Source organism: Symphodus melops, assembly GCF_947650265.1.
Source record: "Symphodus melops genome assembly, chromosome: 1".
In the NCBI taxonomy this organism is placed as follows: domain Eukaryota; kingdom Metazoa; phylum Chordata; class Actinopteri; order Labriformes; family Labridae; genus Symphodus; species Symphodus melops.
This window is the reverse complement of record NC_136691.1, coordinates 12302459-12317695: the sequence shown is the minus strand read 5'-3', so window position 1 is coordinate 12317695 and position 15237 is coordinate 12302459. Positions and strand designations below refer to the sequence as shown.

The following is a 15237-nucleotide window of genomic DNA, read 5'->3' as shown; positions in this document are numbered from 1 at the left end:
CCATATGTTTCAAACATTTTGTCAGTTAGAGTATTTAAAGTTTATATTTAATATGTGGCGTAGGATTTATTCAACAGAGTTGCTCTTTACACAGATGTGTACCTTTATCACTTTTATCTATCATTTATTCAAATAGGTGCCAATATGAAAATAGGACCATCATGAAGGATCGCAGACGATACTGTCACTATTAGATGGGATGATAAAAACAGCCATGGTCCTATCCTTGATGACTTTGTCAGATGACGAGGAATCTCTGCTACCTTAAACTTATCAAATGACCTTCAATTTTAGAAAAATTCCCACACACATGATGTCACACTGATTTATGGTCAACCAGTCAAATGTGTACAATTGTAAAACCAACTTGGGACAACTATCGCCTTCAAACTTAATTTTAAAAGACTTGTGAAGCTTTGTATAAGAAGGGTCACCAGCATTTGTTCTGTCTGAGGAAATTGACCTGTTGTGGAAACAGAAATTTGGAACCTCACTGTGAAGAACAGAAATTTTCTAAAGCAGATTGTGAGGGGGTCTCGTAAGGCGATTGAAGAGTCTAGAAACCTCATATAACAGGAAGTTATCGATATTCTGAAAAGTGGAGCAGGGAAAAGACAGACAGGATACACTTTTGTCATAATATGGTTTATGGACAGGCTACAGACAGAGATTAAACATGGTAAGAGGTAAAGTGTATTTTGCATAATATGTGACCTATAAGCCCACCAGTACCTTAAAACTCACTGAAGTCTCAGGCTTCTAGTCATCAGAAAAAGGAAACTTACTTCACAAAGTTGATGTCATAACACTAATTCAGCATCTTTGCTCGATAGAGATTTGACAAAATTTAGCATTTACCATGTTGCAGGAGACCTAGACCATTACACTAAAGATTTTATTTTCACAAGTTTCTCTTAAATAGATATGATGCATAACTGAGTTATGCACCTAATGAATCCATTTATGTAAATACAGGTCTTTTTCACCATACAAGATTATTTTTGTTGAGCTTATAGATACGAGTCTTGACACATTGGTTGAACAAACCCTTTAATTTACATTTTCAAAAAGCCTGAGGGGGATATAATTATACCACAAAGATTTGTACATTTGGACTGAAGTAAAATGTTTTTCTTTGTTAATGTTAAAGTTCCCTTCCTTTAGCTACAATGCAAAGTGTATTCAACTTATCATGACAAAAATTCAAATAAATATCTCGTCTGAAATTAGTCATTGAAGAGTTTGAAAATAGTAGTGAAAAGACGTGAAATAGTGTCAGCACTAAAGTATATGTATAGCTGCACCAATTCTTAATGTTCATAACTGTGCTTAATGTTGTTTAATGCTCATGATGGATTAATGTTGGTTCTATGAAGAGAATCTAACAATTAGTTAGTTAGTTGATCTTTTTGTTAGGTGTCTTGAGATAAACATTTATGAATTGGCGCTATTGAAATAAAAATTGATCTATTCAAACTTACAGTCAGACATACAGATATATTTCATGTTTTATGATTGTTGGAGGAAGCCATTGCACCGTGAGGGAAACACTTTAAGGCAACAGTGCTAGCCTCTGCAGCAGCATGCCAGCCTTGATATGAAACACCAGACTTGCAAACAACCCCGAAGTATTAAGTTGTTATTTGCCACGACATCCTGTAGAACCTCGTCCTCCTTTTCCTCGTCCTCACTCTCCTCTCCAAGACTGTTGGGAAACAGCAGAAGTAACTTCATATCATTTTATCATCACAGGGATTACAGTCATAATGAAAGGCGCCCTCAAATAAAATGTATTATCATTATTATTATATAGAGGAATCTATATTAACTTAAGTTTATTTCATAACAAACAAAACATTCTCACATGACAAGCAGCATAATTCAAGATTTAGTATTAGCCTCCTGTGACTGAAGAAGGATCCTATTTACCTAGCAGATGAAGAACTGTCAGTTTCTAGAAGATCCACATCCACAGCAGAAACCTCATCCCCATCAGAAGCAGATTGGAAAGGTCGCACAGAGCTGAACAATGAGAGTGGCCACAAAGATAAATGGATGAAATACATGCCGATAAAAAAAAAAAGTTTAAAAGATTTACACTAATTGCATTACAGATTGTTGTATCTGTTTTCTGCTGATTAAATTGTATTCAGGTCTTCATTTTGATCTTTTTTTTTTTTTCATTGAGAGGTTTTGAGTTTTTGAACTGTTGAGCTTTAAAAGTTCCCGTTGTAATCTCACCTGTAATAAATCTGTTCTTCATCAAAGGCAGGCTGCTCCATCCCATTCTAACAATGCAAAAAGGAATAAAAAACCCCACAAAACTGGACATGTAAATAGATATATCAACCAACACTGTTTATTCAAATAGATTTCTACTAAATCAACTAAATCTTACCTGTGAAGTAGAATTTGGAAATGTGAGGTCATCATAGACAATTACTCCAGGAAGTCCTTCCTTATCGTCCACACACTCCGTTGACAACTGCAATAAAGATCAAAAATATATTTTGAAAATAAAAAAACTGTACTGTAAGTTGACAGTTAATTTACTGTTAAAACAAAAATAAAAACCTAATAATAGTATTCACTAACATTAGGGATGGTATAATGTGTGTCATTTTGATTTGTGTCAAATAAAACCACAAGTTAAATAAATGAGGTAATATATCATAGCCAATAATACGATTACATTCTTTTTACATCAGTAAACATTAATAGTTCTTTTTACCTATTATGTGTCAGTTTGAATCTTTGTTAAATGGTAAATAACTACTGTGTAAAGCATCGTTAATGTGATTTAATATACTTAAACATACTTAACATACTTCTGTAAATCATCTGTAAACATTGTCAGGATGGTTATTATGAAGAATAACATCAAATCACAAAATGTTTGCAGCAATAAACAGTTTGCAGATGTTATCAGGATGTGATTGTCCAAGTATATGAAAGATAGACGCACCAGTCTCCCCACATCTCCAGCAAGAGTCTGTCGATATTAGTTTCCACTTATGTGAAGGAGTACTCTTAATTATTTTTGACGTCTTAAGACCACCTCACACTAAAAGATTGAGATCATGCAAGCGCTTCCTAAGGCTCTCGTGATTTTGTTACGACAGACGATTTTGTTACGACGATAGAAATGCTTGTAAAATTGGTATAGGTGTAAATTACGGCAAGCATTAGGTTCCTCTCTGAGACCACAAACTTCCATGCAGTTTCCTTCAACTTTACAAAATGTACTTTACCACTTTTATAGCAAACGGCCCATAAGTCAAGTTGAAAAACTAGCAAGACGCCGTGATTGTGATTAAACCAATTCTCCGAATCTGTAAACATCAACATACAAACTTCCCAAATTGCAGTTCTTTGACAATTGTTTAACATTTATGTTTCAAGTCAATGAAAAAATGTATCGTACTTTTGTTGTCGACTCCTTCTCCATCTTGGCTTCCATTTTCTCTTCACGCTTTGCGTGATTACGTCATTCAACATGACGGCGTAATTTTCTTTCTATGTTGAATTTCAAAATCGCATGAAACGTTTTTTATACTCACGTCAACCTTATAACACTAGCACTTTTTTTAAATCACACAACATCTGTAAAGAAATGTTAAATATCTTTTTCTTACTTACTACTTCCGGCTCACCTTAAATGCAGAATTGCATCACTCTGTTACCGGAAGAAATCCATGAAATTAAAGCACTCGTCAAAAAGGCATCTATTATATGATGATTTAATAGTTGTTGCAAAGTGAAGAGTAAGAAATTGTTCTTCAAACAAAAATCTTTCTGTCATAAAAATTATCATACGATGAGATATTACTTTACCTTGTGGTCATGATGATAGATGTTGGTTCATCATCTCAGCCAGGGAAAAACAGAGGATAACCATCCATCTTCATTTGTTTGTTAGCTTCAGGTAAAAAGTCTTTGTATTTGGAGACCTTTATCCTCTTAATAAACTGTCTAAATTCATTCAACAGCACTTCCTCTAAAGTGCTGTTGAACAGGAACAGTAATGAGCTCTAGACCTCAAGTCTGTGTAGTTATGACTGTTTCAGTTCACGGAACAATGTGTCCGCCCCAACTTTGGTTAAGTATGCCTGTGCTGTAAACCTCCGTTGTGTTTTTTTTAAATGTTGTAACACCTCTCATGTCACATCTCTACAAGGGTACTCCATCTCACCCTCATTGTAGCCAATCACGTTGCTCTAATCTTTTTAACATGGGCCACATAGATGTATTTGCTGCTGCTCAAAGCTGAAGCCCTTAATTTACAGTGTCTCTTTGCTTAGTCAATAGAGACAATAGTTTAATAATCATTATCTCCTGTGAAATCAATTAAGCTGGAGGTTCAGTGCCTTACCCAAGGATGATGTGATTTAAAGATTGTGCTTATTCAGAATATGATCAGTGTTAAAATAATGATATGTAATTAGCATAGTGAAATACCTACTGAATTGACATGATGGAGGAGTTTGTCCAGTTAACAAAGGGAAATGAAAGAATGTTTACAGAACTTCTCAGAAAGTCAACAGACTTCCTGCTCTTTGAAGTCATCTCAGTTTCTGACACAAGCAAGTCACAACAGGTAATGAAAGTAACACCTGACCTTCTACAGGCTCAAACAAACTACTTTGTACCCCTATGTAAAAAGACTGTTCCATAAATGTAACATTTTTTCATTAAAATAAATTTAACTGATGTTAGTGACTGTGTTAGTGACATCTACTATGTACCAGTGAAGCCACCAGTTCTTTTAATTGCTATTGTGCACAGAAAGTCAATACCTGAATAAACCTCTCTAAGTTTGAGAATATTTACACCTTTGTTGAAGTGTACAGAGGAAGAGGAAGCTGTGGGCTCTACAACAAACAGCAAGAACACAGTTCCCACAAATTATTACAACTACAGCAACATGTAAACGTTTATTGAGTTTATTGCTTTTGGTACTTTTAATTGAGTTTTGTGTTTTTGGTACTTTTATTACTATTATAACTACTTTTAATGTAATGTTTTTCATTTGTAAAGGATCATGTACAATATAAAACATGAACATGAATAATAAAACACTAGAGTGATTAAAAAATACAGTTTTAAGAGTTCACAAATTCCTTATCCAGTTTGTATATAATCTACACCCTGCTGCTGATGCAGAGCAAGCTGTTCACACAGCACACAGGTTTTAGTCATTGTAGGCCTACAATCTACCAGTTTGTTCCAGCAGATGTCAGTATTTTATATAAAGATGGTCCTCATTATTTTATATAGAGCTAGACAGTCAGCTTCCTATAGTAAAGATTAAACTGACAGTATTTCAAAAGTAACAGTTGTATATCACCACATATAAGGACCATACAACTCACCATATAGGAATAGGAAACAAAACAAAACAATTAACTAAAGATATTTGAAGACAATATTGTTTTTAATAGAAGTTGGAAATTATGAGTTGGTGGGTTGACAATTAATTTAGATCAATATGTTTGCCTCCTTCCATGTTAGAGCAGTGATGAGAGTGCACAGGGTATACCCAACATGTTGTCAGTGTGAGCTGAGAATAGCCTTGGAACTGGGAAAGTGAGCACACTGGTGACAGATTAAAAGCTTTGGAGGATGAGGAGGTGCTGAGGAACCATTTAATACAACACTGAGACTGACAGGAGGAGCTTTGATTCAATCTAAAGGTTGTCACATTTGTTGGTCTCGAAAAGAAAAAGTCTTTTCTTACTCAAGAGTTTCATTTGGGGCAACGTGAGCGGAACAAAACATGAAAAGGTCATATTTGTAATATGTTTAAATATTTTAAGGTAATATATTTGTTTCTTGGCCCATTTTGTAGTCATGAGGATTAACATATTCAAGTGTGAAATTTATGGAACCCTGGATTTCCAATCACTTGTTCTCTTCATATTTTCAGAAGTATTGTATCTGATGCAGGTTATATGCTTTGACTCTCTAAATACACTTTTAAAAGGGTATATGAGAACATTTTCATTATTTTGAAGAGATTGGACATGTGACTTCTTCATTTGTATGCAGCTATGAATAAGAGGAGGCCTGCAGGTGCTTCCTGGGGAGGAGAGGGAGGAGCAGAGAGGTGACGCTTCACTGATGGAGGAGGAAATCTCCGTTTCATTTGATTCTCATTTGAGCTGACTTCTCTGTCATCAGAACTACTGACAGCATCATGACAGATCATAACAATCAGACCCTTTAAGGTTACCCTTAACAACCTTTCTTTTTTTTTGAAATTCAAATATACAGTGTTTATAGTAAATAAGAAACTGAAATTTCTCATATATCAAAGTGTAAATGTACTTTCAATACACTGAAATTAACATATTTTGAAATATAAAATCCCTAAATAATGATATGATAAATTATACTGTTAGCAGTATAACAATAATAATAACAAAGACTTGTTTTTTGAGGTTTTATCATTTTAATTGAATGATTGTTGAGTAAAGCAGCAATCTGAGCCAACACCTCCATTTAGTGGTCACAACGTGTATTACAAGCATGCGTTTTGTAACCATACATTGTAACTTCAACAAACAGCACAAAGAGTCAAGAAGCAGATTAAAAATGGTCCCTTTGCTCCTCTACTAGTCTTCAGTGGGACACCGGGACTTTTTGATGGGTTTTTTTCCTTAAGTCTGAGAGCCCAAAGATACTCGACGTGTAAATCTTGTCCATGTGTCGACGTATTTTAACTTGCTATTAAACAAGAAGTGTAAAACAAAATAAAAAAAATGGAAATAGTCTCTACATTTTAAAATTATTTTACGGAAAAGATTTTGAGGAAACAGTTTCTTAAAAAACGGTTCTGTAAAAGGCTATAGAGATGCTCTTAAAAACGTGTGACAGGTGATGTGAAACTTTCAATGGATTCTCGTTCCTCATGTTTATGGCTCTTAATCCTGAGCATTTTTAGCAGATTTTACTGTATAGTTTATGAGCAAAATAAAAGGTATATTTTGCTCAAATTGCACAGAGACGCTTAGATATTTTTGTCATTTTTATTTTTTTTTATTTTGGAAAAATATGTGACAGGTGACAAGAAATGTTCAATGGATTCTTGCTCCTCATGTCTCTAGCTGTGGTCATGAGAATATTCAGCAGATTTTAAAGTGTTTTTTTTTTCTTTTGGTTTTGAACCTGTTTTTCATGCAGTTAAACTTGTCTGACAATTTCCCTGAAAGCTGTGTTTTATCCAGCACTGATTGGTCCAGCCCTCAAATGTCCCGCCTTTGTGTTGCTTGTAGCAGCATCTTCCCTCTCCTGTCTCTGCGGCGCTTACTATCAAGTCACACCATCGGCACGCGAGCAGGAGCTGTGAACGGGGGAAAGCTAACGTCACCTTGGCTTTTGACAAGCCCACTCTGTCCCTACAGTGTGAGTGAAGCCAGACACAACCACGGACGGGATGAACCAGTCAGTTGATTAAAAAATAAAAAACAGGACAGGACACTGTCACCTTTCGTCCTGCTGTATGCGGCTCGCTCGTGCGCTTCCTGTGACATGAAAACACTCTGCACGCGCCTGATTCCGTCGCATTCACTTGCTGTCCACGAGCGGCCACGATGGTTAAATGTCCAGTTTAATGGTCGAGGTATGTAGCATGTCACACTTCACTCTACGCAGACACGCAGGACATAAACAGTTGTTTCGGAATAGGCCTGGGTAAAGAAAGCTAACAAAAACAATGTTACTTCCATAGTAAGGACCTTTAAAGTGTCTTTGTTGCTCAATGAGTTTTAAATGAACTCGTGTCAGTGTTATGTGCTGTTGTCTATGTTGTTATTTTAGCAGCTATATTTGAATGAGGTGGTAATGTTTTGATCCTGGGAAGTAAGTATAGTGACCTTGATTATTATTAATTTTTTTTGATAGTTTTTGGTGCAGACTTGTTCATATAGAGGCTCACATAAAAGCTGCAGTCATGAATACAGTAGGCCTCCTGTATTACTGCTGTGTGTCACGTCAGTGTATTGACTGATTTACAGCATCCAGCCTGCAGAATACTGCAGACCACAGGGGCAGGGGTGCAATGGAGTAAGCCCTTATAGTGGACTACTGTACGTTATAAACTAGGTAAGGGGTTTGAATGTGGTGATATGCTACAGTATAAGAGTTAAAATGCTATGCATATAAATTACATTTACACAAAGACGTATATCTTAATGCTGAATTGTCATGGTGATGGATTAATTGTATTTTGGATTATTTACCATATACAGGTTATTATCTAAGATTTTGGATAAGCATTTTTTTTTTTACTGTTTCATGTTCCAAAGCTTGTTTTCCTTTTCTTTGTTGTTATTTTCCCTTAAATCTGCCCACTGTCTTTGTATTAGAAGTTTGTGCGATGTGTTAATACTCATTTTCAGAACAAATAGGTAAAACATACTGTTATAATATATCCTAATAAAGAGGATACAAACAGCTGAAAATATCAAACCCTTGATTGACATTTTGTTTAGGATATGTGAGCTCAACTTGCCTTTTTCAGGTAAAGAAATAAATGAAGAAACAGTCCCCTAATGAATCAGTCAGAACACAAAAGAAGAGTTAACTACATACAAATACACCTGAACTCACAGTAAAAACACAAACGTGCGTGTTTGAAACTTAAACAACAAATTTGGCTTGCAGTTCAGCTCAAGGCATGATGGGACATCTCTAAAACATTTACGTGTAAACAGTGTGCTGTAGTAGTGTGCACTATAACCAGCAGAAAATTACACTGACATGTTTTACTTCTCACAGAAACACACTTTCTTTCTTTTTTTTAGGTTTCCTTCCATTATACACACACCATTACAGCGTTTCATACACACAAAAAAAAGTTTTTAAAGACAGAATTATATACAGTTTTTCTTTTTTTTTCTTTTTTTTTTGCTGGATCTTGGGAACATGCAGGAGACAGTCGACAGACCTGCTGAATGTAATCAGTTTGACAGAAGCTAGCCATAAGCAAAGAGATAAGTGTATGCACTTGAATAGAGAGCTGTCCATTTAAGGTGAAAAAAGATAAGCACAGAGCTGAGAATTCATGGAAAAAAACATTTGAAAGAGGGCATCCTGTAAACATGATATAACCATGTGGGATGAGTGAATCGTCTTACCTCTGGTTTGTCTCCATCCGCCCATTTCCTGCTCGCTGGTAAACAACAGCATGCTAATTTTGATGTAAATCCTCCCCCTCAAATGTACTGTGTTCTATGACTGTCTTCCTCTGGGGGGGGGGGGGGGGGGGGGGGGGGGGGGGGGGTCCATCAAGTCAGCAGCAGTGCCAGTCACCCCTCACTCTTTTCCACTATGCTAACACAACAATCAAGAAACATCATAGGCATTACTTTTATGAATAGAGCTGAATCCAGCTTAACTTGACTATAACTTTGAGTTATTTTTTTATTTATTTATTATTATTATATTTATTTATTTATTTATTATTATTAGTTTTTTTGTTTGTTTTTGCCTTACGCCCCTATGCGAGCGCTGAGGTCTATGGATCAGAACCTGATGAAGGTCCCTCGAGCTCATTTTCGCACTAGAGGTGACCGGTCGTTCCAGGTCGTTGCTCCGAGCCTCTGGAATGAACTTCCACCATCCTTGCGCTCAATTGATTCAGTTGACACTTTCAAGAGTCAACTGAAGACGTTTTTATTTGTCCAGGCTTTTAATTAGTCTCTTTTAGGGCTGCTATGATCTTTGTGCTGTCTGTATATTGCTTGTGATGTTTTAACCCTGTTTGTGAAGCACTTTGTGGCCCCTGCCTGCGAAAAGTGCTATATAAATAAAATTTACTTAGTTAAATTTACTTATAGTTCGGTCTTGTAACTGAACTACTACACTGCTGAAGAACTACAGTAAGTCTGAGGCATTGGAAAGACATAGGCGAGATGTTGACGCGTTAAGCTTGATGGAAAGTATTTGTGCCATGCTCAGATTACTCCTCTAATGACTGTTGTCAAAAAGATACAAATCTTGTCCAGTCAGAAGTCACACGAGGCTGATAGATATCTGGAGAAACAATCGGTGGATAAGTCCGTTTGTAGATCAACAGAAAATATAAAGCATTGAACTGATAATTAGTTGATGGTTTGGATTGATTTGTGTGGCTCTAATCCCTTGGTTTGTGTTAATGGGAATATTTTAAATGACATTGAGTCCTTGTATCCTGATATGTGTTAAATTGCCAGTTCCTTGTTAATACACAGCCCTAGAGATGACAAACACTGTCATTTCCATCTGCCCCAAATAGGAATTGCTAAAGTCTTTAGTCGTTTACTCAATATGATGGTGTTGTGAATAGGAAAAAGACACATTGTGGGCCTTGCTATGAGCACTTTTCTTTTAAATAATTATGATAAGAATGTTAATTAATTGATTAATTAAATGATTAAAAAGAATGGTTGGTTGCAATTTAAAGTCATGGTTATTGGGGTTGTGTTTACCTTTTTATCACCTTCAAACATAAAGATACAAAATGTTGTATGGATAAGATTGTATATGACCTACTGCCCTGTTTTTTATGATTATATTGTAGTATGTCTGTGACTGTTTTGTTTTTAAGGAAAATAATTTGGCTTGAACTTCAAACAATCTCATCTTCCAAATGATGACTTCAGGCCCCTTGACCATAAGGACCAACATTATGCAGGCTTGTAATGTGATTAATGTGCAAATCAATGCCAGCTTATGGCAGTATGCTGTCTGACCCACTTAATCAGAATGCTTGGCAAACGCAGAGACATGTCGCTTCTGGAACGGCAGATGCCACTGACGCCAAATTCACTAAAGCATTTTCTTAGTCACCAACATGAAAACAATTTCACAGGGAGTAGTGTCCTACATTTTGAAATGAGTGGGTCTCATTGTAAAAAGAGACTGATCCATGCACGTTTTAGTGACGGTTCTTTCACAGAGAACGGATCTATTTTGGAAACGGCTGTAGATTTGGAAGACTTTTGAGTGCAGGTTGGCCGAACAACACATCCGTTTGCTAGAGGTCAGCCTGTGTTCGTGTAATGAACTCTCCAAACGAGAGTGCCACCATGACTTTTTGCACAGTTTCTATTTATTATCGAGGTTCATTGATGCTCTTTTGATAGCTGAGTGTATTTTGGGGTGTTGTAATAGTAATCTCAGCTGCTCTCTCTCTCTCTCTCTCTCTCTCTCTATGTCTCCCTCTATTTCTTTCTCTCCGTCACAGAGGTGTGGAGCAGTCGCATTTAAAAGGTCGGAGCAGAATGCCATACAAGTTCGCATGCTGGGTAAGAAAAGCTAACTGACCTGAATACCTCAGTGCAAAAGGTTGTTAATATATGTAGGCAGCTGCAAAGTGATGGTGCAAAAGATGTCCAAATATTTAAAAAACCAGGCTTAAGGCTTTCAGTAACCTTTGGCACAGTGTAATCTCTGTTAAACACTGAGGCTCCACACTGTACAGATATGGCTCAATACAGTATGTTTCATAACACCAAAGAAGTCCATCGTGTACTCTACCTCTAACATTGTTTTACCATTTAAAAGGGGTGTCTTGGCCAGAGACATACAAAGAAGCTGTTTATCCTAACTGTGTTTAAACCTCAATAATTCTGACCTTTAATTGTGGCCAAAGTTATTTGTTCCATTTTAATTTACAAGTTGTTTAAAAGTTCCCTGAAATATTTGTGCATGGTTAGCAAACAAAACCTAAAAAAGCTACACTTTGCTCGGGGGTTAAAATTCAATTGCACAAAAATGCCCTGCACCCATTCCCATGCTTTCACAAGCACAAGCACAAACACAGACAGGCAGAGATGATACAGATACAAACACTTTACATGTCTTCCTTTTTTTAGCAGGCCATTTCAGTCAAAGGCTGACCCACTTCTAGATACTGACCCGCCAGAAAACGTGACCAGGGGCATCATTAGAGAGAATCAAAAATAAGAGTCTGCACACACACATCACTCGAGTGCAGAGGATAGAGTTGAATCTTTGTTGTTCTCTAACTCTTTGTGTGTGTGTGTGTGTGTGTCTGTGTGTGTGTGTGTCCGCTGGCTGACTCCCAAATGTACTCACCCAGGCTCCCACTGACCTCATTAACTCAGTTATCTTTCTCTTTTTAACTCTTTGACCTTGTCACCACCTCTGTATTTTTAAAATCGCTGTCACATCTTTTTCAAATATTCTCTGAATAAGAAATCTTAGCACTGCTTTATTGCCCTTAATATTCTCACACTGTTTTTATTTGGATGTTGTTGGGTTTTTTTTAAGTAAGTCAGTCCAGTGTGTGATTTTGTCCTTGTTGGTTGTCTCAGGTCCCATAGCTATGTTGGCTATGTTGGCCCTGATAACAGAATGCTGTTAAAGAAACTAAAAGCAAATACACAATAAGACAGTCAGCTTTATTAATCTGGAAACCAATAGGTGTCATATAGAAAAATCACTACAAATACAAACAACACAACTACATTCTGTATCACCCAAATACCTTAACACAATGAAAAACCCAGAAACACCCAACATTAAGCACAACATTATACCACAACACAATAACATATCAACCCCACATTCCACCATGTCTTTAACCATCATAACAACAGAACCAAATCTAACACAACTCAACCACAAAATCCCCAAATACAATGATAGCACAAACCACAACGACACAAGAGATCCAAAACACAACCGAGCTCCAGTAGACCATTGCATCAAGTAGACCACCATCAAGTACCACAACAAAACCACATTTGTCGAAACTGTCAAACCCACCAATTCCAGTACAACATCGCCACCCAAATACCTGTATGGTAGCACACGGCACTACAAAATCCAAAACACAAGGTGATCGAGCAACACAGTCAATGCAGCGCCTTAACATCCTTATTATGACCAACCAGGGGCCTGCACTACCAAGTGAGCTCAACATACCCAGGGTCTGATGGGTGGTCTGGCTTGACTAACTCTAACATTAGAGATCGTGCTCAACAGTCCTACGAAGCTGGTTATCAACCTGAGAAGTAAACCCAGAGTAGCCAAGAGCACGTTAACTGAAAAGGGCGGAGTTAGCTCCATTTAACCTATCACAATCAACACTGCGTCAGCCATCAGCAGATCGTCCTATCTACAAACTCTAGTCAAATATTAACAAAATGAAATCATTTAAGAGAAACGGGCTCCTAAAGTCTTAAGTTACACAGCTGCAGCAACAAATTCAGGAAAGGACAAAAGGGCATGAAAAAGATAGAAGTTGTGAACGACCCTCGTAGGACTGAAAACCCAGGGTTACCTTGCTAACCTCAAGTCCTGCTTCGCAGTGCCGGCCCCTGATACTTCCTGTAACAAAACAAGATTGCACTGAATACAAAGCCCTTGTGCTTTATCCTGTAAAACATTCTGTACATTTTGTCTCACCGCGAGATGTTCACTTTTTTCCCACATTATGTCTCTCTAATCTTATTTTATTGGTCTAATCATATATTTTTTTTGCAAACCACTTCTTGTGTGACGTTCAAGGCTTGTGATTCTGTCTGTGCCTCTGTGTGCGTTTGTGTCAGGAGCATGTGACTGTAACTCAAGGGAGCGCTGCCTCGGAAAAAACAAACAAAAAAACATCACGGTTGTACTTTCAGTCCTTGATGCTAGCATTCATGTCGAGATAAACACTCAGATCTGATCCACTTTACACTCACATAATTGAATTTCCGTTCATTAATTTCTGGTTTTTCAGTAGTCACAGAAAAGCCTCTGGGGAATGTGTGTGACTTCTAAGGAAAACAGAGGGGAGTGTTTGATTTCTACTTTAGTTCATCTAAGTTAAAACTGATTCATTTGAGTCCATTCTTTGTACTCGACTCTGCAGGGCACAGCTAGAGCAAGAACAGACGCTTTTTTCTTTTTTGGTATTCATTCGTGTTTTCATGCAGTGGTCATCATGATTATAACATGAATTATTCTGTCATTTGGCATTTCTTTTAAAAAATCATCCATTCAGTTAACTCCTTCAGTCGTATCCTCTTCCTCTTCTTCTGTTCGTTGGCTGGACAGGATTCAGCGCTTAATCCATACAGCTGGGCTGAAGTGTTTGAATGCGAGGTGTCATTGAAGGCTCTCCCACAGCATGTTCTTTGTTTTACATGTGAGCAGACTGAGTTGTGTTGGAAACTGCTCCCGTGACAAAGAGTCGATGTATCAGTGTACTTGAAAACACAAGTGTTTGTGAGTCACCCTAATGAAAATACAAGCCAGGGCTTGTTTGATCAAGGCTCAATGAAAACGATGCACAGCGATTATTTGATTGATTATTGATTTAAATTTTAGTTTGGACAAAGCATGTATGATGAAGCTGCCACTTTGTAGACGATACAACAAGTCAAATAATTAAAAGACTTTTGGAAGAACAATTACTGTGTTCTTAACAGCTTTTTGCATAAAGGCTCACTTCCAGTTAAAGAGTTTAGTAAGCAATGTGTTTTAACACCCGTGCAGTTTTCATTTGCTTGCAAGCACTCGAAACAGGTAGCAAATGTTCTTGTATCCATCCATCTGCTCGAGGACATGCGGTATTGGTGTCACAGTGAAAATTAGTCCGGCCAATTGTTTTGCACATTTTTAGGGAGCATAAATTGATTGCACTATTAAATGACTAAAACGTGGTTTAAAGTTGTTTTCTATTTTTATCTTTTTTTTATTTAACCAGGTAATTAACCCATCGAGATCAAACGAGGGTAACCTGGCCAAGAGGGCACACGTCCTAATAAATAGTCCATGATAAAAAGTCAGCGATAAATTCTGCCATTGACGGCGACATTTTCAGAAAGACTGCGGCAGGTCAAAAAGACGCCGTCTGACACAAACGCAGGGTGGCACTGCAGGCCTCCTCCTTACTCCGAAATTGAATAACACAATGGTGCTCACACTGTCAAATGAAGGCGTCGACAGGGCAGTGAACTGGAAGAGGGTGGGCGTCTATCGTCACCTCTCTTGACGTATGACCACCTGCCACATTCTGCTACCAATCTGGTGATGTGAAAATACAAGAACTCTCTTCACCATGAAGCTCCGTCGCCTGCTTCACTTCATGTTTGTTTGATTCCTGTAAGAGGAACTTCAAAAAAAAAAAAAAAAAAACTTAAACCAAAAATCAAATCAAGCTCTCTCTGATTAAGAACAAAACACTACTACTACTAGTGAGACTGACAATGACATCTCACTACATTAACATTTAATGAGCCT

The 15237-nt window shown here is 37.2% G+C and overlaps 1 protein-coding gene and 1 long non-coding RNA gene across 3 annotated transcripts in view; one reads left to right on the top strand and one right to left on the bottom strand.

The window, feature by feature from the left end:
- Window positions 1-1128: 1128 nt before the first annotated feature.
- On the bottom strand, window positions 1129-4505 carry LOC306819640. The gene is made up of 5 exons (XR_013778586.1): window positions 3835-4505; window positions 2399-2485; window positions 2242-2288; window positions 1930-2022; window positions 1129-1705 (listed from the first exon to the last, which is right to left on the bottom strand). It is a non-coding gene; the product is annotated as an uncharacterized lncRNA (long non-coding RNA).
- A 2732-nt stretch (window positions 4506-7237) lies between these two features.
- The window catches only part of LOC306819314 (3',5'-cyclic-AMP phosphodiesterase 7B-like), a 116702-nt gene continuing 108702 nt past the window's right edge, over window positions 7238-15237 (top strand). Inside the window, exons 1-4 of one of the 2 annotated variants that reach the window (XM_079336869.1) lie at window positions 7239-7404; window positions 7476-7621; window positions 8016-8103; window positions 11228-11288. In XM_079336869.1, the coding sequence (XP_079192995.1) occupies window positions 11282-11288 (7 nt within the window). In that variant the 5' untranslated portion in view covers window positions 7239-7404; window positions 7476-7621; window positions 8016-8103; window positions 11228-11281. Of the gene's footprint in view, window positions 7405-7475; window positions 7622-8015; window positions 8104-11227; window positions 11289-15237 lie in introns of both variants that reach the window. The other variant, XM_079336868.1, reaches the window with a different exon arrangement.